Source organism: Mytilus trossulus, chromosome 12 (assembly GCF_036588685.1).
Source record: "Mytilus trossulus isolate FHL-02 chromosome 12, PNRI_Mtr1.1.1.hap1, whole genome shotgun sequence".
Classification (NCBI taxonomy): domain Eukaryota; kingdom Metazoa; phylum Mollusca; class Bivalvia; order Mytilida; family Mytilidae; genus Mytilus; species Mytilus trossulus.
In genome coordinates this window covers 39,450,880-39,474,287 of record NC_086384.1, presented here as the reverse complement: position 1 = coordinate 39,474,287, position 23,408 = coordinate 39,450,880, and the positions used below count along the sequence as shown (strand labels likewise).

The window sequence follows — 23,408 nt, the reverse complement described above, 5'->3', positions numbered from 1 at the left end:
AACAATTTATAATAGTAAACCATTATAGGTCAAAGTACGGCCTTCAACACGGAACCTTTGCTCACATTGAACAGTAAGCTATAAAGGGCCCCAAAAGTTAGTAATGTAAAACCATTCAGACGGGAAATATATCTGAAATTGTTATTCACAGTTATACATTTATACGTTGCTTCTCCAACTTCAACTAAATATCAACCACCAATTTAAAGATTTTAAATAAAGAGATAAACCAATCTGTAAATTCAATGCTTTCACCGTGTTTTAACAGAAATACATTGTAGGTGTACATGAACATTACGACGTTCCAAGTCACATGTGCAGCAGGATCATTTTAACACACAAAGGCATTGTTGATAAACATCCCTTATCCATTTCAAAAATATCCATTTCACAAATAATACACGATGGTCTTGAAGTATTGGTTCGATGCACTGGCTTTGTTTATCATCTAAATAACGTGTTAAAGTATCTAGTATTTACCTCTGCTTTATCATTTTACTGTGAATATAAAAAGAAAGATGTGGTATGATTGCCAATGAGACAACTACCCACAAAAGACCAAAATGACACAAACATTAACAACTATAGGTAACCGTAATGCCTTCAACAATGAGCAAAGCCCATATCGCATAGTCAGCTATAAAAGGCCCCGATAAGACAATGTTGAACAATTCAAACAAGAAAACTAACGGCCTTATTTATGTAATCAAAGAGCTGAAAGCTCTGAAGAAAAATGACGCCACTGTCTCTAATATTGGGATAGTTTTTATGCAAGTCTTGATTTTCACATACCGTAATTAGTTTAACAATGCAACATGTATCGTAAGCATATAATTGATATTCGTATATGTGTGTGTGTGTAAAGTGAAGGTGACAACTGGCTGTTTTTTTAAGACAAATGAATAGGTCAAGACTACCTGAAATGTACAAATAAATACCGTAGAAAGGCTTGTATATTTCTCACTGGTACATAGTCTGAATCCGGGTCCGTTCGCTTCCATTCACGTTTGCGCCCACTCATGTTCACCCCCTTTCACTTTCACACCCTACATGTTCGCACCCAATCTTAATTGGTTTTGTGTTTAATAACTCTGTAAGCAAGTGTTTTCTTATAAGTATAATTGTTGTCATTGTCTCAAAATAAAGTGAGACAGCATATTTTTTTGTGTTGAATAAATCTTAATCATGTTTTGGATAGCGTATTGTTAAAAATAATAATGATCCTTTTTAAATAAAGTGGTATTTTGTCAACGTTTTATTTTGTGTTGAATAACTCTTAATCATGTTTTGGTAAGTGTATTGCTATAACTTTGTTTCATTGACTTGTTTCAAAATGAAGTGAGATTCTGACTATGGTTTTTTTCTGTGTGTTGAATAAATTTTATCATGTTTTGGTTATATTAGTGGATTGCTATATTTTGGTTTCTATGTTTTATTGTTTCGTTGTTTCAGATCAAAGGGACCAAGCTGTTAAAAACAATTATCTTTTGTGTTTTTCCTTTAAAATCGTCAAAGTTTTACTCATACCAAGCTATAAATACATTCAGTATTTACACCAAAGCAATTTAAAACAACAACCATGATTTTCCAATTATTCAACTTGAATTTGAATTAAAATTGGGCGCGAATGAGAAGAGTTCGAACAGACCTTGGGTGCGAATGTGCGAACGTGTAGGGTGCGAAAATGTATTGGGCGCAAACAGACCTGATACCACATAGTCTGAACCCCCTTCTCCCACAACATATTAAGTAAATAATCTTCTTGTTACTGTTATCAAAGGTCTAATGAAACTCAGATAATTTCAAACATTTGTCAAAGAATTCTAGTCAAACCGGCACCTAGTCAAATTGGCACCTGGACAAATCAGCACCTGGTTAAAATCGACACCTGATATAGTCAATTCGTCACCCATGTTAAATATATATTTTTAACAGTATTTTAAGCAAAAAGAGTAAAAATAAGAAAGGGGTTGCCAGAATTTTTTCAGTATTTAAGCAAAAAGAGTTAAATACTAACTTTCACATTTTTGGGTGTTCATGTACATTTTGTATATATTTATTTTTCTCAACTAAATGACTTTTTGGTGTTTCTTTAATGATATATATATATATGAGTAGTCCAAATAATTATTACGTCTGGCAAGGCTTTTTACATTTTATTCTGGAACACCTTCCTATGACCGCAAGGCTATGTTAAATTTTTTCTGGGACGCCTTCCTACGAACGTCCCAGAAAAAAAAAATAGCCTTGCCAGACTTCATAATCATTTGGACTAATACATGAGATACTGGATATTTTTCTGCATTATTTTAACCAGTTGAGCATTGTACAGGATTGTTGGTTTAATGCTGTTTTAACTTTACTGAAAAAAAACATCTTAAATTTGCTTATTATTTGACATGAAAGTTTGATTTATTGAAAGGGACTCATAGTTTTCCATTTTATTTTTATAATTGTCTAATTGTTAAAACAACAGCTTTGGTAAGGGCTTCGTTGTTTACCTTTATACACAACAACATATTCACTTTCGTTTCGTTGTTTACCTAAATACACAACCACATATTCACTATGTACTTGGTAACAGTAATTAATTAATTGAATAGAAAATATTGTAACAAATATTATTGGATGCCGAATTGACGTCAAATAGGTGCCGATTTGACTAGATGCCAATTTAAGCAGGTGCCCACTTGACTTGTACTTTTCAATTCCTCTGCGATCGTTTGCGGTATTTTCTTGAGAAAACATATTTTCCATCATCAAAGAGAAGAAGAAACTGCTTTAAAATGATTCTGGAACGCTTCATGATCGTTAAAATAAGTTTAATTCACTCAAAAAACAATTTTAAAACTTGCGATGTTTAAACAGGAAGTTTCAAAAGCACGTGTAAAAGAAGAAATTAACCGGTGAGAGTGGAAATCCGTACATGACAGATATCACTTTAGTACGACTTTGAAAGTAAAACAGTTCAATCCTTTTGTAAAACAGTCTTTAATATACCTATCACATTAATGTTTGAAGGGTCTTAAGCTTATTCAAACCATATAAGTCGGTATGAAACACTAAATCGGAATGAACAATAACCGATTACGTTTTGTAGTTTACAAATTCTAAACTGGTTCCCGTCAAACTACAACACTTTGTTCGAGTGTAGTGGAATACAAGCAGAAACCAGTTAGTTTGTAAAATAGTAAATATGAAACCGAGTGTAAACTGGTTCCTGGCTGATTACTACACAATGATAATGCATAATGATAACACAAGCAGATTCCAGTTTGTATGGAAAATAGTAAATACGAAACCAAGCGCGGTAGGCAGAGAAATGTAATGAAGTTCAGGTCGGCAGTAATGGAACAATGACTGCGTCATTTTCCAAAAAAACGAACGAAAAACAAATATGTAACACATAAACAAACGAAAACCACTGAATTACAGGCTCCTGACTTGGGACAGGCACATACATAAGTCATGTGTCGGGGTTAAACATGTTAGCGGGATCCCAACCCTCCCCTAACCTGGGACAGTGGTATAACAGTACAACATAAGAACGAACTATAAAAATCAGTTAAAAATGGCTTAACTCATCAGATGACACAATGAACAGATCTGAGAGTACTCGCAGTTATCTGACAGCTAGTTCAAAGTCACTAACAACTAATAAAAAAATCATGCCTCTAAGACTTAAGTCTATTTTTTCAGTAATAACATATAAGAAGATGTCAATGAGACAACACCCCATCCAATTCACAATTTGTAAAAGTAAATCATTAAAGGTCAAATTACGGTCTTCAACATTGGGCATTGACTTTCACCGAACAGAAAGCTATTAAGGGCTAAACAATGACTATTGTAAAACCATTCAAACAGGAAAACCAACGGTCTTATTTATATCTTAAATAAATCTTATCCAATTCCGGGTTTCAAACTAAAACCGAGGGAAAAACAAAATATATAGGAGGAAAACAGAAACAAGATAAAGTGCAATGAAAAGTAAACGACAAAGCAACTTTCGTAGAAACGAACTATCAGATAACAACTGTCATATTCCTAATTTGGTACTTGACATATTGGATTGGTGGGTTGTATCTGATTTTGTGGGTAGCCAAACCTCGTTTTATTGCAATATTATACATACCACTAAAACGACATAATTACATGACAGACATAGAGTACATATAATTGAAAGAACACTGAGAACAAAGACATACACGAGAAAATAATATAAAAGCACACTTTGACTTGTTAACGACAGAATAACAACGAATACCTAAACTTTATTAAGGACAGTAAATACAAACGGCATAAACCACATCAGCAAACGACAACCACTGACCGTCAGATTCTTGACTAAAGACAAGTGTAGACAAATGCAGCAGATTTAATCGTTTTAATAGGTACAACCCGTCACTACCTGAAACAATAGCGTAACACACCAACATAGAAAACCACACTATAAATATTCATTTGACGTGACTCGGTCCGGTCATTGTGTAACTGTGATATGGTACATATGTGTATTCATTGTCTTACTTTTTTGTTAATGTGCTTTGTCTATATGCATTTATTTGTTTTCTTTGTTCACATGTTTGTTTGATTTATAGTAATTAAAATAAAACGCTCAAGGTCATTGTCAAATGATACGCCATATTACCAGAAAACGGCATAGTCTAAACACAGAATTTCACAGCAGCAATTAAAAAACATAAGCGGGATGATATACTTTTGCTTTTCTGACATTTCATTTTTTTAAAAGTTTCACGCAATATTGTAAAGTAAGAACATAAGGGGATTAATATTAGAAACGTCAACGTATCTTGACATTATTATGATGCTTGATATAGGTCTTTGTTTGTCTAGTCTGTTGTATTTTCTAATATATTTGTTAATTATCTTTTAAATAAGTGGATTAATTAATGGTCAGTGGGATGGTTACGATAAATATACAATTAAAAAATTGAAGTAATCAGTAAGAAAGAATAAAAATAAATTAACCCCGCCAGATTCTGCATGAATGTGCCTGACCAAGTTCGGTGCTTGTAATTCAGTGGTTGTCGTTTGTTTATGTGTTACGTATTTGGTTTTCGTTCATTTCTTTTTACATAGATGAGGCCGTTAGTTTTCTCGTTGGAATTGTTTTTTTATTTGCCATTTCATGGCCTTTTATACCTGATGATCCGGTAAAGGCTTTGTTCATTGTTGAACGACGTATGGTAACATAGAGTTGTTAATTTCTGTGTCATTTCGTCTCTTGTCGGGAGTTGGCTCATTAGAAATCATACAACATCTTCTTATCTGTATTATTTAGGAAATGAAAACTTTTATTATAGACAAAGTATCCCTTCAAATACTTCTTCATGTATGTTTAACAAATCGTGTAACTGTTTTTTTAATAATGTCCTTGTAACTATAGCATGAAAGAAAACGACTTGATGAACACATTTTATTATATTCAGAATGAGCATAATGATAAAATCGGAAACAAGTGAATCATCATTCTCAATTGGAATAGATATAACTTTAATCATTGTCCAAAACTGCTTATACTTCACATTTACAATACCTTATCGAAAAATTTAGAGAGCAAAAACACATAGGGTTAGCATCAAAAGCTATGTCAAACAGACATGTATAACTTACAACCTACAAATACGCGCAAATAATCAAATGGGATATAATTCATGGTCAAATGACCAAATCATAATGGATTGATATGGAAATATAAAAAGAATTAAAAAACAACAACATGACAGACAAATCTTTTAACAATGTAATTAGTAGAGGTGCAAACCTTAATGAGAAAAATGTTATCGTTCTTTTAGATTTAAGGGCATACGATACAGTTACAGGGAAGGTAATGACGTTGCTAACGTAATATGTTATTTTTGCGACGTCAAACTGTGACATATCGCGAAAAGATGCATTTTTCTACTGATTTTTATCAATTCAAACTGATTTAATTTGAAAACGAGTTGATGGACCCCTATTTTTCAAAACGGCATTTTGTTTCATTTTGCAGGGAAATTATGTGACCCAAATTTTATAAAACTGTAAATAGAGGATTTTTTTTAATTTTGATAAACATGCAGTAAAAAATGACGTTTTTTCCTCAATTCATGAACATTTGATAAATATGAGTTATTTCTGAATAACAAAATGCATACATTTTTAGGGTACTGTTATGTCTTTCTTTCGAAAAAGAAATTACGGCCACAGATCTGAATTTTGAGCAAATATACAACATTTCGACCTCATTTTACTAAAAAAATAGCACATGAAGGTACATTTTTCATTATATTTTTGATTTAATCAGGTAAAAAATAGCCTAAAAGCAAATTTTCATGAACTTGTAAATACAGGATCAAAACTGTATCGTATGCCCTTAATGAAGGCATTGGAACAAAGTCTATTAAAAATTTAACAGAAAAAAATCTCAGTTAAAAAAAACCTAAAACAATCAATAATAGCAGGTACAAAATTATAATATGTAAATAAAAGAGAGGTTCTTTACAAAATTTAAAACTAAAAATGAATGACGACATAGTTTTGAGATATGATTCTTTTTTTGTTTATTTTCAATATATTTTACGTTGTGACCAAAAAAGAGATGGCATTTACTCTAATTGTTTGTGATCAAAATTACAATAAAGGTTGCATTATCATATGTAGTATATGATTGAGCATGCCGACTATTTATTATGCATTTTCTGTCTATTGTAATTATCTACGCCTTGACCTTTAACGCCATGACCTTAAACGCTTTGACCTTTAAAGCCCTGATATTAAGGGCCATGACCTCAAAATAATAATTATGTAACCATATAATCAAAGAAAGGGTGCAATCCTATTTGATAATTAAGTTTAGCATCCGGAACCTTTTTTTCTGCATATTTTGAGTAACAATAAGATGGCCCCTAAATGTATGAACCCTTAAAACATCATGGTCCATCGTTTCATCATTTGTGAAAATATATATAATTATGGGTACTTCTCCTAAGCAGTATTTTCTGCATATATCAGTATTTTAGAAATGATCAATTTAAACATGGTATATTTGTACATTCTGGAAAAAACGAATCTATAGTTGCTGTTTTGAACTAAGAAAAAAAATCTTTTAAATTATGCTCAATTTATAAAGCGTTGCTCTGAATTAATCATCATGAAAAAGTTCTACCATTTTAAGGAAATAATTTGGGCCAAAAAAAACCCCCAAATATGACAGTTTATAATTTGGGGTCAATTCTAGAGACAAATTTATTTTCCATTTATAACCTAAAAATTAAACATCAAACTTGAACTAAATTGTAAAGCAAAAAGTCATGTTGCAACATGTAATTTAAGAAACAAATCAATACAACTGGTTAAATCTATTTAAAATGTGTTTCATATTTCTACATATGAAATTGATTCTATCTGAATGTTTACAAATCAAAATAGCAATGTTAATATGCCCCTGCTTTATGGCAATTTGTTTTGGGGAGTAAAAATAAAAACCTACTTTTACACATTTATTATAATTTGCTCCATTTGCCAATAATATTTTGACTATATCTATATTACCCTCAAGACAAGCTACAGAAATAGGAGAACCAAGACCTGTACACTTATTAATATCAGCCTTGTTGTAAAGTAACATCTCCACTATAGATAAACGATTAAATTGACAAGCAATAAACAGGGGCGATGATCCATCATCTGTACACTTATTAATGTCTGCCTTGTTGTTCAATAGCAGCTTTACAACATCTTTATAGCCTTCCTGGCAAGCGATAAACAGAGAAGATGTATCATCATTCCTGCACTTATTCGTGTCTGCTTTATGTTGTAGTAACAACTTTACTATGTCGTAATATCCCTCCTGACACGCCATGAAAAGGGGAGATGTTCCATCAGATGCACACTTATTTGGGTCTGCTTTTTCATTAAGTAACATCTTTACTATATCTACATGATTCCTCTGACATGCTATAAACAGGACAAATGCTTCGTCATTCCTACACTTATTCATGTCTGCTTTTTTGTCAAGCAACAGCTCAACTATATCCTTATGTCCTTCTTGACAGGCAATATACAAGGGAGATGTGTTATCCTTCAAACAAATGTTAATGTCTGCCTTGTTTTCCAGTAACAGTGTAGCTACACCTAAATGGTTTTTCATGCAAGCTATAAACAGATATGATGCGCCATCATTCCTACACTTATTAATATATGTCCCCTTTTCAAGAAAAAGTTTAACTACATCTTTATATCCATTCATGCAGGCAATAAACATTGGAGATGCTCCATCATTCCTACATTTATCAATGTCTGCCTTTTTGTTTAGTAACAGCCCAACTATATCAGAAAATCCTTCTTGACAAGAAATATACAATGGAGATATTTCATCATTCGAACATTTATTAATGTCTGCCTTGTTGTCCAGTAAAAGCTGTACAATATGCTTATTTCCTTCCTGACAAGCAATAAACAATGGCGATGCTCCATCACTATTACACTTATTAATGTTGATTTTTTTATCCAGTAACAACTTAACAATATCAATATGATTCTTTGCACAAGCAATGTAAAAAGGAGATTCTTCATCTTTAGTAAAATTATTGATGTCTGCCTCATTTTCCAGCAACAGATTTACTATATCTTTATTTCCTTCACGACAAGCAATAACCAATGGAGAAAACATATACCCGTTAAACTTATTTACGGTTGCTTTTTTATCCAATAACAACTTAACAATATTAATATTATTCTTTGCACATGCAATAAAAAGTGGAGATGCAACATTTCTCGTTAAAATATTCATGTCTGCATTTTCTTTTCGTACAATAACAACTTGACAATATCTACATGGTTCTTCTCACAAGCAACAAACAAAGGAGAAGCGTCACTGTTCATACACTTATTAATGTCTGCCTTAGCTTTTAATAACAGCTTAACGATATCTGTATATCCTACTTGACAAGCAATGAATAATGGAGATGTCTCATCATTTACACATTGTTTAACGTTTGCCTTGTTGTCGAGTAAAAGGTTTACTATGTTTGCATGACCCTCCTGACAAGCAATGAACAGGGGTGATGTTCCATTACTCAAACATTTATTAATGTCAGCATTGCTTCTAATTAACAGCTTTACTATATCTTCATGATTTGTTTGACAAGCAATAAATAGGGGAGATGTTCCATCATTCCTACACTTATAAACGTCTGCCTTGTTGTCAATTAATAATTTCACAATATTTGTATTTCCTTCTTGACATGCACTATGTAAGGGAGATTGTTCCTCATCTGTTACCTTGTTAATGGCTGCTCCATTGTCAAGTAGTAGCTGTACTATGTCTACATGATTATCCTGGCAAGCAATAAACAAGGGAGATGTGTCATCATTCATACACTTATTGATATCCGCTTTTTTGTCAAGTAGCAGTTTTACTATATCTATATGATTATTTTGGCAAGCCATAAAAAAGGGAGATGTTCCAGTATCATTGCACTTATTAATCACGGCTTTATTATCCAGTAAAAGTTTGACTATACTTGTATAACCCTCCTGACAAGCCATAAATAAAGAAGATGTGCCATCATACATACATTTGTTGATGTCCGCCTTGTTGTCAAGTAACATTTGGACTGTATCTATATGGTTATTTTGACAACCAATAAACAGGGGCGATTGTCCATCAACTGTACACTTATTAATGTCTGCCTTGTTGTGAAGTAACATGTTTACTATGTCTACATGATTATTTAGACTAGCAACAAAAAGAGGAGATTGTTTATCATCTGTACACTTATTGATGACTGCCTTGTTGTCAAGCAATAGCCTTACTACATCAACATGATTCTTTTGACAGGCAATAATAAGGGGAGTTGTTTCATCAATCAAACACTTGTTGACGTCTGCCTTATTGTCTATTAAAAGCTTAAGTATATCAATATGATTGTTCTGACAAGCTGTAAAAAGTGGAGATGATTGGTCATACCTACACTTATTAACATCTGCCTTTCTGTTCAATAACAGTTTAACTGCCTCAGTAAGACCACTCTGTGTTGATAAATGTAGAGGACTGACATTATTAATATCGCACATGTTGATATTATCACAGAGTTGTAAACTCCACTGAATAAATGGAATGTCGCAAATAGAACAACAGTGAAATAGAGGAGTGTCCTTGTAAAAGATATCACAGGTTTGTGCTAATTGTATCTGATCTACAATGTCAAGTGAATTCAAATGACCCAGGAATCTCTGTCTAAAATTTTTGTTAACCATGTTTTTGTTATTAAACACACGCGTAACTTCACCTTTAAACCAGTCATTAATCATTCTTTCTATATATATTTGATGGTGTTCAGAAGGAACAATAGTGATGAACTGGTCGTTATCTTCACCTTCTAATAAAAATCGTTCCATTATAAATGTACTGTGTGCATTGTTAATTAAACACTGAATCATAGTTTTTCCAAAATAATACGATAAAAAGTCAAAAAGTTTATCGTGTACAGTTTTGTATAAACCATTATCTTTCTTAATGAACATATGTTCAAGTGAATCAAGTTCGTCCAATATGGTTAATCTTGATGTACCTTTATTTAGTCTGCATGCCTCTAATGTGTTCTCAATAATACCTTTTGTCTCCGAATTGATTTTTTCTGTCAATACTTTCTCCGAAATCATATTATTGAACATGACACACAATGCCAAGGCACAGTATTTACCATGTGCATTGGTTCTTAGTTGTTCTATTTCTTCTTCGTACACTGAAAATGGATTTTGAAAGAAATCTAAAATATTACCGACAGGATTATCATGATATAATTTGCACAGAAGGGGGAAAAAGTCACATAGGTCAATATTCTTAATAATATCTGCAGCTTTAGTTTCCAAATACATCTCTGCTATCAACTGCTTTTCAGTTTTCGACAAGCTCAAGTCTTTTGATAACAAGTTACAAACGTTTGTTTTGAAAATTGATAAAGATTCGAACTTTCCATCTTTGAACACTTGTAATCGACAGGCAACAATGATTTTTGTGAGTTTATTCTGTATCAGTTCTTTGATACGTTTAAGGACTGATTCCCAGCTTTGTAGGTCAGACTGGTTTAAAGAATATGTACCACAGAAGTCATCAATAACAAACAACGTCTTCTGATTTGGATCATAAAATGTAATAATGTCCTGGGGATTGGTTACCAGTAGTATATTGTACCCGTCATCTGCCATTTTGAAAACCACATGATGAAGGGTTGCTGTCTTCCCAGCACCAGAACTAGCTGTTATTGTCACACAACTATTTACCCGGACACATTCTAACACTTGTTTTGCAGCTCTTGTTTCTACAAAATTAACATGTGTCTTCTGCCATTTATCCAATGTCTGATTGATTTGTACTGGAATATATAAAAACAATTGTTTGAATGACATGATAACCAAAGAATAATACTCATGAATGACATTATAACCAAAGAATAATAATGAGTAAGTTCATCAATACAAAACAACAGTAGCTGATTAATAAAGATCAAGTCTAATATGACGTGCTATTTTCCCCTGTAAAATATATCGTGATAAAATTCTCGATATATCTTCTACTGACTTAGCGCAGACTCCGAGATGTACATAATAATGGCTGTAAAAATAAACCTCCCGCACAAGTCTCGTAACCTATGTGGAAATGATATGTCGATTCTGCTGTGTTAAACATTACAATTAAAACCCTACAGAACCTTGATTCTAATTTTGAGGCATTACAAAAAGATTTTGAATTCAGAAAAATGTACTAAATCAAAATAGGCTAAAATTTTACAAAATTCCAGTAATGTTTTGGACGCATTAACGTCATTTCAAGACATGACGTCATATGAAAAAACAACGACAAAGCTTAAGGTTTTTATTGTGTTTACCTTCTAAACTCCGATTACATAGCATTAAAAAAGTTGAAGTAGATGTTACTCTTTTCTAGTCTATTGCATTAATATTATTCACACTTTTACTGATTTCAACAAGCCAACATGGCGACTCCTTTGTTACAAAATGTCAACAGTAAATTTGACGGTTACCGTAGCTTACTAGAAAAATATGTAAATTGAAAAGGGTAAATGTTGGGTTTCAGAATTAAAAGAATCAATTGTTTTCTAGCGTTTTTCTTAAGAAATGATGCATGCAAGATACGAATTTATAAGATTGTTTGTACATTTATCCAACAGTGGGTAAAATAGAACAGTGACAAACACGGCATACCCACTAACGCTTCAGTTTTTTTATGACAATATTTGTCATTTAAAAATCGATTGTCTTCATTGGCTTCGCTTGACACAAGGCGATGGTTTACGACGCGTGAAAAACAAAAAAAAGGTAAATATAAGACTTTTTTTTTAAAGAACAGTTACCAAAATATAGTGTTTTGCACAAAAGAAATCAACCCATAATCTTTTTCAAGCAAGCAGAATTCGAAGCATACGCGTTCAGCGCTATTTTATCTTAAACGACCCTCCCCACTTTTCCGTGTTATGGATTTTTATGATATTAATGCAAGCATCAGAATATTTATTTTACGTAAAATGATTTCATACAAAATATAAAGACCAAATGAAACCTTTGCATGCAAAATGTCAAGGTTTTAAAGTTAATCATGTTAGTTTTTGTCATCGAAATATAAAGTGTTAACGTTGTTTGTATTTTTCTTAATTCGTACTAAGCATCGCATTGCATGTACAATGTAATAATTCATTATATTACAGTTTTTATTATTCGGACCTAACGAGAAGCCATATACCTCTTGAATGGTAATCATTGCAAAGAAAATTTGATTGAATGGTTTAAACTATGTTGAGAAGTTCAAGTGACTTATTTTAAGTATGAATAAAATTATAATGATTTCGAGAAACTGCAAATGTTTATATAAGCAGCAGCAACTCGGACTTCTCTTGAACTGACTTTTAATGTGCGTATTTTTATGCGTTTACTTTTTTACATTGGCTAGATGTATAGGGGAAGGGTTGAGATCTCATAAACATGTTTAACCCCACCGCAGTTTTGCGCCTGTCCCTAGTCAGGAGCGTCTGGCCTTTGTTAGTCTTGTTTGATTTTTAATTTTAGTTTCTTGTATATAATTCGGAGTTTAGTATGACGTCCATTTTATCACTGTACAAGTGTACATATTTTTAAGGGCCAGCTGAAGTACGCCTACGAGTGCTGGAATATCTCGCTACATTTTAGACTTCGGCTGTTTGTCTGCTCTATGGTCGAGTTGTTGTCGCTTTGACACATTCCCCATTTCCTTTCTCAATTTTAGTTCATAAATGGTGGGATGCATTTAAAAGAAATTAAAACTCTTATCTGGAATTCATATTTACTCAAGGGGGATAATTGTAAAATGTTATAACACGGGCAAGTGATAATGAAGAATATGCATAATTATGCATGATATTATAAGACTTATTTTTTCTTGATATTTGGTTGACATCTGTTTCACAATTGTCCTGTTTTTCGAAAGGCATCAATATGCTTTATATATTTATTCTCTCCAGAAACATCCACATCTTACGAATTCTGGTCAATTACACATGTAAAACGTTTTATATGCATGTAAAACACGTACGAAATTGCTAATAGATATAGCTGAAAGATTTAAAAACGAGAAATCAGTGAATTCAAGCCGGTTTATGGTGTATGACCCTACAAAATGTCATGTTTGGTAACAAGAATATAAACATGTTTTGTCTGTGTTTGAGACATACAAATGTACATAATATTTCATATCCTCATCTGATGAGTATTGTTTTTCTTACTTTTTTGTTCACATCTCGAAATTGAAGTATTTCAAACTTCATTAAAAATATCTGTTTTAATATGATTTGGATCTTAAGCATGGAGAAAGTATGGAAACATATTCAAAATTTTAACAATTTGTGAAAGAATAAGACTAAATCTTGGATATGTTGAAATAGTTATAAAAGGTACCAGGATTATAATTTAATACGCCAGACGCACGTTTCGTCTACATAAGACTCATCAGTGACGCTCAGATCAAAATAGTTGTAAAGCCAATCAAGTACAAAGCTGAAGAGCATTGAGGACCCAAAATTCCAAAAAGCTGTGACAAATACGGCTAAGGTAATCTTTGCCTGGGATAAAAAAAAAATCTTAAGTTTTTCGAAAAATTCAGAGTTTTGTAAACGGGAAATTTATAAAATTTACCATATAATTGATAAGGCGAAATAATGGCGTGTTGACTTTTTTTTTAAAGAAATCTATAACCAAATTTTCTCACACATTCACGGAATGTAATCATTACTAGCAATGTGCGTTGGATTGTTCCGATATTCTGTCCTTACCTCTTATATTCCAAGGTACCGTTGCTTGATCTAAATGTTTAGTTCTTAGCTCTTTACATTCTTTTTCCATACTTGGTCCACCTAGCCTTTTTACCGCCTTTATAAAGATAACAAGCAAAGGGTCATATTCAAATATATAAGCTGGTAAAGCCAAACTAGAATACATTCTTAAGGTGGTATCCAACACCTTGACTAAAATCATTTTGGCTCGTTTAAGTTTCATAAATTTTTGACAAAATATTGACTTTGACCCTTTGATAAAAATAAAAAAGAACTAAAAGAAATTTGAACCAATCACTTTCTCGAAAATATTGATTGGATATATAGCAGTTTGACAAACACTTATTTTGGTCATTGAGAAGCTTAATATTTCTTCAACAATACAACGTGATTATAACGTGTTGTCGATTTTTCAGATTTGACTCCCTGTAGTGATAGGTACCACCTTAAGCATATATTAAAATATTAGTTAAATATGATTGTTTCAAATCCATCACATACACGATTGAGTGAAAGACGTGTGCAAAATTGCTACAATTCTTGTACATTTGGTTGAACTTCTGTACCCTTAAAAGTACAAGCCACAGTAAAAGCCAAAATTTCATACACGTTTCATGATAATAGTTATCAAAAGTACCAGGATTATAATTTTATACGCCAGACGCGCGTTTCGTCTACATAAGACTCATCAGTGACGCTCAGATAAAAATAGTTAAAAAGCCAAATAAATACAAAGTTGATAAGATATCAAATGATTTCCGGAAGCTTTGTACTTATGGACATGTAAGATGAAATAAGTGTTATTCAATATACCATGTATAATTGAAAATATATTTTATTATACAATTCGTTTGGTATTTGCTTAGAAAATTTCCGTTTTTAATTATTTTCAGAGTTCGGTATTTTTGTTATTTACTTTTTTTAAAAATTTGTTTCAAGTTTTGAAACTTACATATTTCATTATTAGCCTATTATAAGATACAAAAGGTGAAACATTATTTTTTTACCCCAGTGATATCCTCCAAAGCCTTGGTAAAGAAAGCAGAGTTGATCTTTCCATCATTAGTATGTGCTAGCTCGTTCCTGTAATGCTTTATTCTTGCCACGTCAGCTGTGGTTGTGGTATCTGTACTAGATGGAAGTTGGTCGTATCCACATGTAGGCGGAGATAGTTTAGTCAGACGTTTTATTAATACTACCATCAATGTGATATCAAATGTTGTAGAATTAGGGGGACCTAAAAATATTTTAAAACAAAATCATACCATGATAAGCAAAACCAATAAATATATCAATTTAAAAATCAATAGCAACAAAGAGAGGGAACAGTCAAAGCTCTCAACAGAACCATTATGACCATGAAAAGCATGTAATGCATTAGTATATTAAACATTCAAATATATTTCTACACTCCAAAAATAATAATTCCACTTTTTTCATATACTTCATTCAAATTCAATGATACGTTCTTTGATAGTAGTTCAAGAACTAGATAAGAGCACTGGAAGATTAGTTGTTGAATACTTCGGACCGAGATAAAACGAACATCTACTTATTTATTGTGTAGTTTTGGTTACTAATACATAAGAGGACCTTCAAATGTTAAAAAAGGCTTTAAGCTGTGATGTTGTTATCACATATGTGTTTACTATAAAAACAACAGTAGCATACCGCTGTTCGAAAATTATGAATCTCGTCTCCTGGTGTGATATTTTCTCGATGTGTTAAAGACCCTTGGTAGCCTTGGGGTGTTTTCTGCTCCCTGGTCGGGTTGTTGACTCATTGCCAATTTCCCCGTTCCCATTTTCATTTTTAATAAAAAGGTGTTTTTGCTACGATTTGATTAAACTTAATCACAAACCAGATAACAAATAAAAAACTAAAAGTTGTGTAATTTAGGTTTTTAAATGATTATGTATTGACATTAATCTCCTGTTTTCAACAAAGAATACCATTTATGGAAATTAGGTTTTTACATTTGTAGTTGAAAATATTCTGAGTTATATAAGAATACATAAGAGTTCTCATTGTTAAAAAATAATTATTTCAGTGTGTGGTTATGAGTTATAAATAAGAGGTATACCTAAAAAATACAAAAAAAGATTGAAATAAGATAATATGGGATTTTATTTGGGATGGGAAAGTGAATCAAGTGACTGGAAGAATTGTTGTTTAGACGGTAAAAGGGGGCATAGAAGTGGTAAATTTGGATAGTTGGATCGAAAGTAAATATATTAAATCGTTATATTCGATATTACACAAGCCATTATCTAGTTGGAATGCAATAGGTAAATTTTGGTTAAAAAAATATGATAAAATATTTCCAGATAAACTTTTTATGTGTAGATGTTCAGGACTTTCAGGTCTTGAGATAAAAAAAACAAACTACCACATTATTACAAAAGCGCTTTACAATCTTCGTCAAAATTGGCAAGTACCAAACAGGGTACATGTATATCTAACAAAAAGGAAGTAAAGAAACAGCCTTTATTTGGAAACTCAAATATTTTATTTCGAAAATCTTTATTTTATTCTTCTTTTTCAAAAAGTCTAATAAAAACTATTGGTGATATATGGAACGATTTTTTATCGTGTAATAAACGTAATTGTATTTCGGAATATTCACGAATAAAAAGATCCGTACCACAGACAGGTTTTAAAAAAACCCAATGTTCAACATACTTTAAAAAACAAAAAAATCAAAATTTCTGAAAACTTTATAAATCCAGATAATAAAATCATTAAAATCAAAGATTTGACATTAAAATATCTTTTGTTAAACTTTAACATAACTGAGACCCCTAAGTGTCAAACAAAATGGGAAAATTTGTATAGCGAGTATATTAATTGGGAAAAAATTTGGCAAAATCTAAGTAAAATGGATATTAATAGAAAAGTTAAAGAATTTTAAACGGAAATGTATACATAATATTATATATATCGAAAACAGACTCTAAATAATGCATATGTCAAATGGAAAATATCACTTAATATGTAATGTAAATATTAATATTGAAACTCTTGAGCATTTATTTTATCAATGCAATTATATTAAACCATCGATAGAAACAGTTATCAGAAAATTACAACTTTATAACTTAATAGATAACGACGTACTCGTTGAAAAAGATATTCTATTAGGAATCTGTTTAGATAATTCGAATAATATAATTGTTAACGCGTTAATACTTTATTTTAAATGGGCTATTTGGAAAATACGTAATAAATGCAAATTCGAAAAAAAACCTGAATATGCAGTCTATATACATGATATAGGCTTTGTTGAAATTGCTTATTAATATTTATTAAAAACAAATTACAAATACTCTTGCTACGCACGGTTATGAAATATATATGTAGATTAAAAATTCAACTCTTTATCGAAAAAAAGGTAGGAAGATATACTTAGTTCAGCTGCTCCAATCTAAAGGTGTGTGTGATTCCATATGTTTTATTGTTATTACTATATCATAGGAAGAACATAGTGAACAATATGTAATTTTACAGAAAGAAAGATTTGTATTGTAATCGATATTTGAATCTATGTCTGTGCATATTAATATGTATATAAGAAAATTACACACATCACGTTTCTTAATAAATTTTTACTCACGACTTGTGGCTTTATACTTTTATAATCGATGCGTAAGTCACAGAATAATTTCAATTTTTGTTCATTCACATTTATTCAATAATTTCCAATTCCAATTATAACTATTACTTTTCTCAATCAATTATATAGTTTTAAAGTTAAAATCAGAACACATGTACATGCATAATGTAAGTCAGTGAACCGGATATGCGATAATCATTATGAATTACATTGTCAGTGATGCGTATCAGATAAAATCAATTGTATAATTTGGTTATTTACATATAGTTATGTATAACTATGGAAATTTTAAACTCATTTGATATTTTCCCTGGTAAAGTGAGGCTGTTAAAATACAGGAGTCACCAAGTATGTGATCTGGTGTTACTTAAGTATTTATATTTCAGGAAATATTTGAATAAAAATATTTGTTATGGTTAAAAAGAAGAATAAAAAGAACCTTGTGTAAATTGTATCTTAAGAATCTACTACGTACCTCTACGGGGAAACAGTAAGTTCCATTGAGATTCATTAATGACATGCTTCTTTTTCAAGCCAACAAGTTTTCTTTTGTTCTTTTTAAAAAAGGCTCTTATGCAAGATGGATTAAACTCATTATAAAATAACACACGCAGGGCTCTTGTCGAAATGACATTCATCAACACATTCATTCTCAAAAAGTTCTCTTCTTCTTCTGAAACATGTGGTATGTCGGTAGTTGACATTCTGTTTTATCTTATTCTTCAAGCTGTTATTATAGTTAATGGTCAGGATTGTATTAGATGCTGTTTGAAAGTTACATAATTTACTATTGTATATCCATTCGGCTGTTCGGTAATTCAATGTCCCTTTGGTATCTTTCGTTCCTGTTTTACATTGATGCATTTATTCATCTCTCTTGTTGATGATTCACATGATGCTCAACAAATAGTCTTGACTTTTTTGTATTGCCTTATAAATTAAATTAACTTGGCAGTTCTAGTTCTTCTTTTAAATTAATCAAGGTCACCTGCCTTATCAAAATGAACTGAAAATGAAGAAAATGTTGATGAAAAAAAAATATTAACATAGATACATGTCTGGCATAATACTGTCAAATTACAAATGTTTTGTAACGTCTGAATTTGAAATAAAATAAAATTGAGAATGGAACTGGGGAATGTGTCAAAGAGACAACAACCCGACCAAATAAAAAAACAACAGCAGAAGGTCACCAACAGGTCTTCAATGTAGCGAGAAATTCACGCCCCCGGAGGCGTCTTTCAGCTGGCCCCTAAACAAATATATACTAGTTCAGTGATAATGAACGCCATACTAATTTCCAAATTCTACACAAGAAACTAAAATTAAAATAATACAAGACTAACAAAGGCCAGAGGCTCCTGACTTGGGACAGGCGCAAAAATGCGGCGGGGTTAAACATGTTTGTGAGATCTCAACCATCCCCCTGTAACCAATGTAGAAAAGTAAACGCATAACAATACGCACATTAACATTCAGTTCAAGAGAAGTTCGAGTCTGATGTAACCAGAGAAAATAAACAAAATGACAATAATACATAAATAACAACAAACTACTAGCAGTTAACTAACATGCCAGCTCCAGACTTCAATTAAACTGACTGAAAGATTATGATTTCATCATATGAACATCAGGCACAATCCTTCCCGTTAAGGGTTTAGTATCATACCATCATAACATATATGAGAAGAACATAACCCGTGTCATGCCAACAGCTGTTTTTAGAATAAATGTGTTTAGTTCCGACGCAAAGACCTTATCAGTGACTCAATATTAACGCCAAAATATGCAATCTTTAATGACTTGACAACAATATCGTAATTATAGCCCTTCTTAATAAGTCTTTTCAAAAGTTTCTGAGGTAAATACTGACACCTTTGTGCTTTATAAAGAATATTTCCGTAAAAAATTGGATGTGAAATACCTGAACGTATAAGAAGTCTGCATGTTGAGCTATATTTACGAATGATGTCTTTATACCGATGATAAAATTTAGTAAATGTTTTGACAAGTTTGTGATATCTACTTTAAAGTAGAGTTAAAGGATATTGTTAACTTGTTATCTTTCTATATGAAGTCAGTCTCATAATAATCAAGAAACATGTCGAGAAGAAGAGGGGCAGAATTGGTTCCCATTGGAATGTCGACAGTCTGTTGAAAAACACGTCCTTCGAACCATACAAATATGTTGTCAATCAAGAAATCAAGCATCTGGATAATGTCAGTTTCAAATAATTTTTGTTTGAATCAAAATGATCCTTTACAAAGAATGATTTATCCCTCCCTAAGACCAGATACTTGTATCTACGCTGGCCATTCTTTTTAATGAAACAAAGCAATACCAACGGTAGAGTCTCATGTTGGTCTAAACTTAAATCTGTTTAACTACAATGGTATACCACAACTGCATATCAAATATCATTATTTTACCACAATCGATGTTGTTCTTACCTTTAATTAATCATAAAACACGCTTTATATACTTTTTGGAATTTTTGGATTCCCTCGGTTTTAATTTGTGGATGTGAAATACCTGAACGATGTTGTTTTTTGTCCATGGATTCATGAGTTTTAAACAGCAGTATACTACTGTTACCTTTGAATATGGCTCTTCATCTTTTATATAAGCTTTGGATTTTACATATTTTGGCCACTAGCATCACTGAAGAGACATGTATTGTCGAAATTTGCAGCTGGTGCAGAAAAATTGGTACCGTTGATGATATTACTGTAACCTATTCCGGAAAGAAACCCCCCCTCCCTTAGAGTAGATTTTATCAGACAAGAAGAGTCTTACTTAAAGTGATGAATGTGCCAAACACCTACAGTGTACCATCTGCGGTTTGTTTCTGATCTTTTTAACATATATATTCAGCGTTGAATGGAGAGTTGTCGTAATGGCACACATGCCACATCTTCTTATATCTATTGATCTTTTGGTTTTTTAATCAATTCACAAATTTTGCTATAGGAACCTTACAAAAAGTATATTTTCCCGAGTTCAAGGCAGAGAGCCAATGCGTTATAATCCAAAGAAATTGATGCGGTGTATAGGTGTGAATATAAATTTTTGACAAATTATGATTGCATATCAAAAATCTACCGCTTTTCTGGATTTACCTTCATCAGGAACGCTCAAAGCCAAACATTTGAAATCCGAAGATGTATAAGTACCGAAACCGTTGAAGAGCTGTATGTAAAAAAATACCTAAAAATAATGACCAAATTCATATAAAGCCAACTTTGCCTGAGGGAGTTGAAACCTAAGTTTCTTAATAATTTATAAATTTATAAACGGACAATTTTAGTAAAGTTTGTTAAATCATGTCAGTACCGAAATACTGACTACCGAGCTGATGATACCCTCGGGGACTGATAGTCCACCAGCAGAGGTATCGACCCAGTGATGTAAAATATTGAAAACAACACGTTATTAATTTCTTGCGTCCGAAGCGCTTTTCTGGATTTACCTTCATCAGGAACGCTCAAAGCCAAACATTTGAAATCCGAAGATGTATAAGTACCGAAACCGTTGAAGAGCTGTATGTAAAAAAATACCTAAAAATAATAGCCAAATTCATCTAAAGCCAACTTTGCCTGAGGGAGTTGAAACCTTAGTTTCTTAATAATTTATAAATTTATAAACGGACAATTTTAGTAAAGTTTGTTAAATCATGTCAGTACCGAAATACTGACTACCGAGCTGATGATAATCTATTACGCAAGACGCTCGTTTCGGCTATACATTAGACTCATCAGTGACGCTCAGAGAAATGTGATTTAATTGTTTACAAAACTATGATCTTTTCGTAATAATGATGATTTTTCTGTCATAAGAACACATTTGTTTCTCTTAAATGAATGTTTTTTTTTCACAACCAGTATTGGAAGATACTTGACAAAATTCAGTCGAGAGAAAATATCACTTCGATAGTTTACATTACACTGATCTTAATAATATAGGTTCTTGATACTGTTGCTTGCTATTGCGTTACTTTAGGATTTCAAAATGTCACTTTACTGTCATGCTGTTATGAGATAATCCACATGGGTCAACACATCACTTTTTATTTTTCAAAATGACATCCAATCAAACAAAAAAACCGTATAGTTTATCAGTATGATGATGTTCTTACGGTCAAAATCTAGAACGTAAAACTAACCCTTGCCCTTTTTAATAATGTTCATGGTAAAAGATCAATGATCTAGAATCAGAAAACTCGAAGCCTTTAATTTGTATAATCAATAGACTACTTCCGATTATGATAGTAATTTCCGATGTTAGCTGATAGCTCCCCTTCTGCTGATTCCCACAATTGTTCATGTCTATGCATTTTCCTATGAAATTAGGTATGCATATTTTATTATTTTGCTTGAAATAAGGAACACAGTTACCAATTCCGGTTCAAATAATAGATAACTGTAAAACGATTCCTCGAAAAAGAAAGTTAATTATTTATTACCATTTGTCACACATGTTTACAATACAAACATAGTTGAAGGTCCTTTTTCTGAATAACAATAAATAATTAACAATTTACGATTTTGAAAGAAAGTCACTTCCGGTTTCACAGTAAATAAAAAATATACATGTATAGTTTCCGCGCTTTTTTGCTGAAAATAAAGAAAATAATATACTATCAAAATTTTATATGTCACTTCTAGTTAAAAGGTAACATTATAATGATTCAGAAAAATCATGACTGCTCATTATACGCACATAAAGTAAGATCAGAAATTGCTTTTTTTCTATCAGATGACTGAGGAAATGCTTGCTTTTTTGTCGAAATGATATCTGTAAATTTGAAGGATTAATATGATTGATTATTATATTGTGATGGTTTACTTTTTTAAATTTTGACCTTGTTGGAGAGTATCCGCATTGACACTCGTACCACATCTTCTTATATCTATAAACAGGTGATCAAACTTGTTTTGATTATGCATTTATAATACGCGTATATACAGAACGAAGATACAAAACATATTTAAATACATTTATACAACTGACATCCGAAATCATAAGTCTAAAAATAGCACACTCAATGTGTGAATATCTTAGTCAATAGATCATAAATGTTGTCTTTTATCTTTATTGACTACTCACATGTTCTTTTCGAATGCTATCAAGATTACCATTAGTAGCTGAATAACTATATCACAATGCCAACTTCACATAACAAATGTCAAAATTGGCAAATGAAAAGTCATAGTCAAAACGATAATGGTATGCCAACAAAAACTTGACTACGACGAATACAGAAGTGTTATGATATTACCAGTAGCAACAATATATCAACATTTACTGAGGTATGAAGTAGTTTTAAAGATACAATCAGCTAACGTTAAAGGTATTTGATAAACATGTATGAGATCTCAATTTAGTGTTAACTTAATTGGAAAAATACAATTATAAAACTACGAGACGACTTTTGCAGAGATATTGTTAAGTTATGTTAAAATTT

General features: G+C 31.8%; 1 protein-coding gene across 1 annotated transcript; it reads right to left on the bottom strand.

Annotated features, from left to right (window-relative positions):
- Positions 1-7,345: 7,345 nt before the first annotated feature.
- LOC134692442 (ankyrin-3-like) lies at positions 7,346-18,647 on the bottom strand. The gene is made up of 5 exons (XM_063552894.1): positions 18,419-18,647; positions 15,338-15,567; positions 14,331-14,427; positions 8,818-11,384; positions 7,346-8,785 (listed from the first exon to the last, which is right to left on the bottom strand). Exons 1-5 carry the CDS (start codon positions 18,645-18,647, stop codon positions 7,346-7,348), a joined length of 4,563 nt encoding a protein of 1,520 aa, XP_063408964.1.
- Between the last annotated feature and the right edge of the window lie 4,761 nt (positions 18,648-23,408).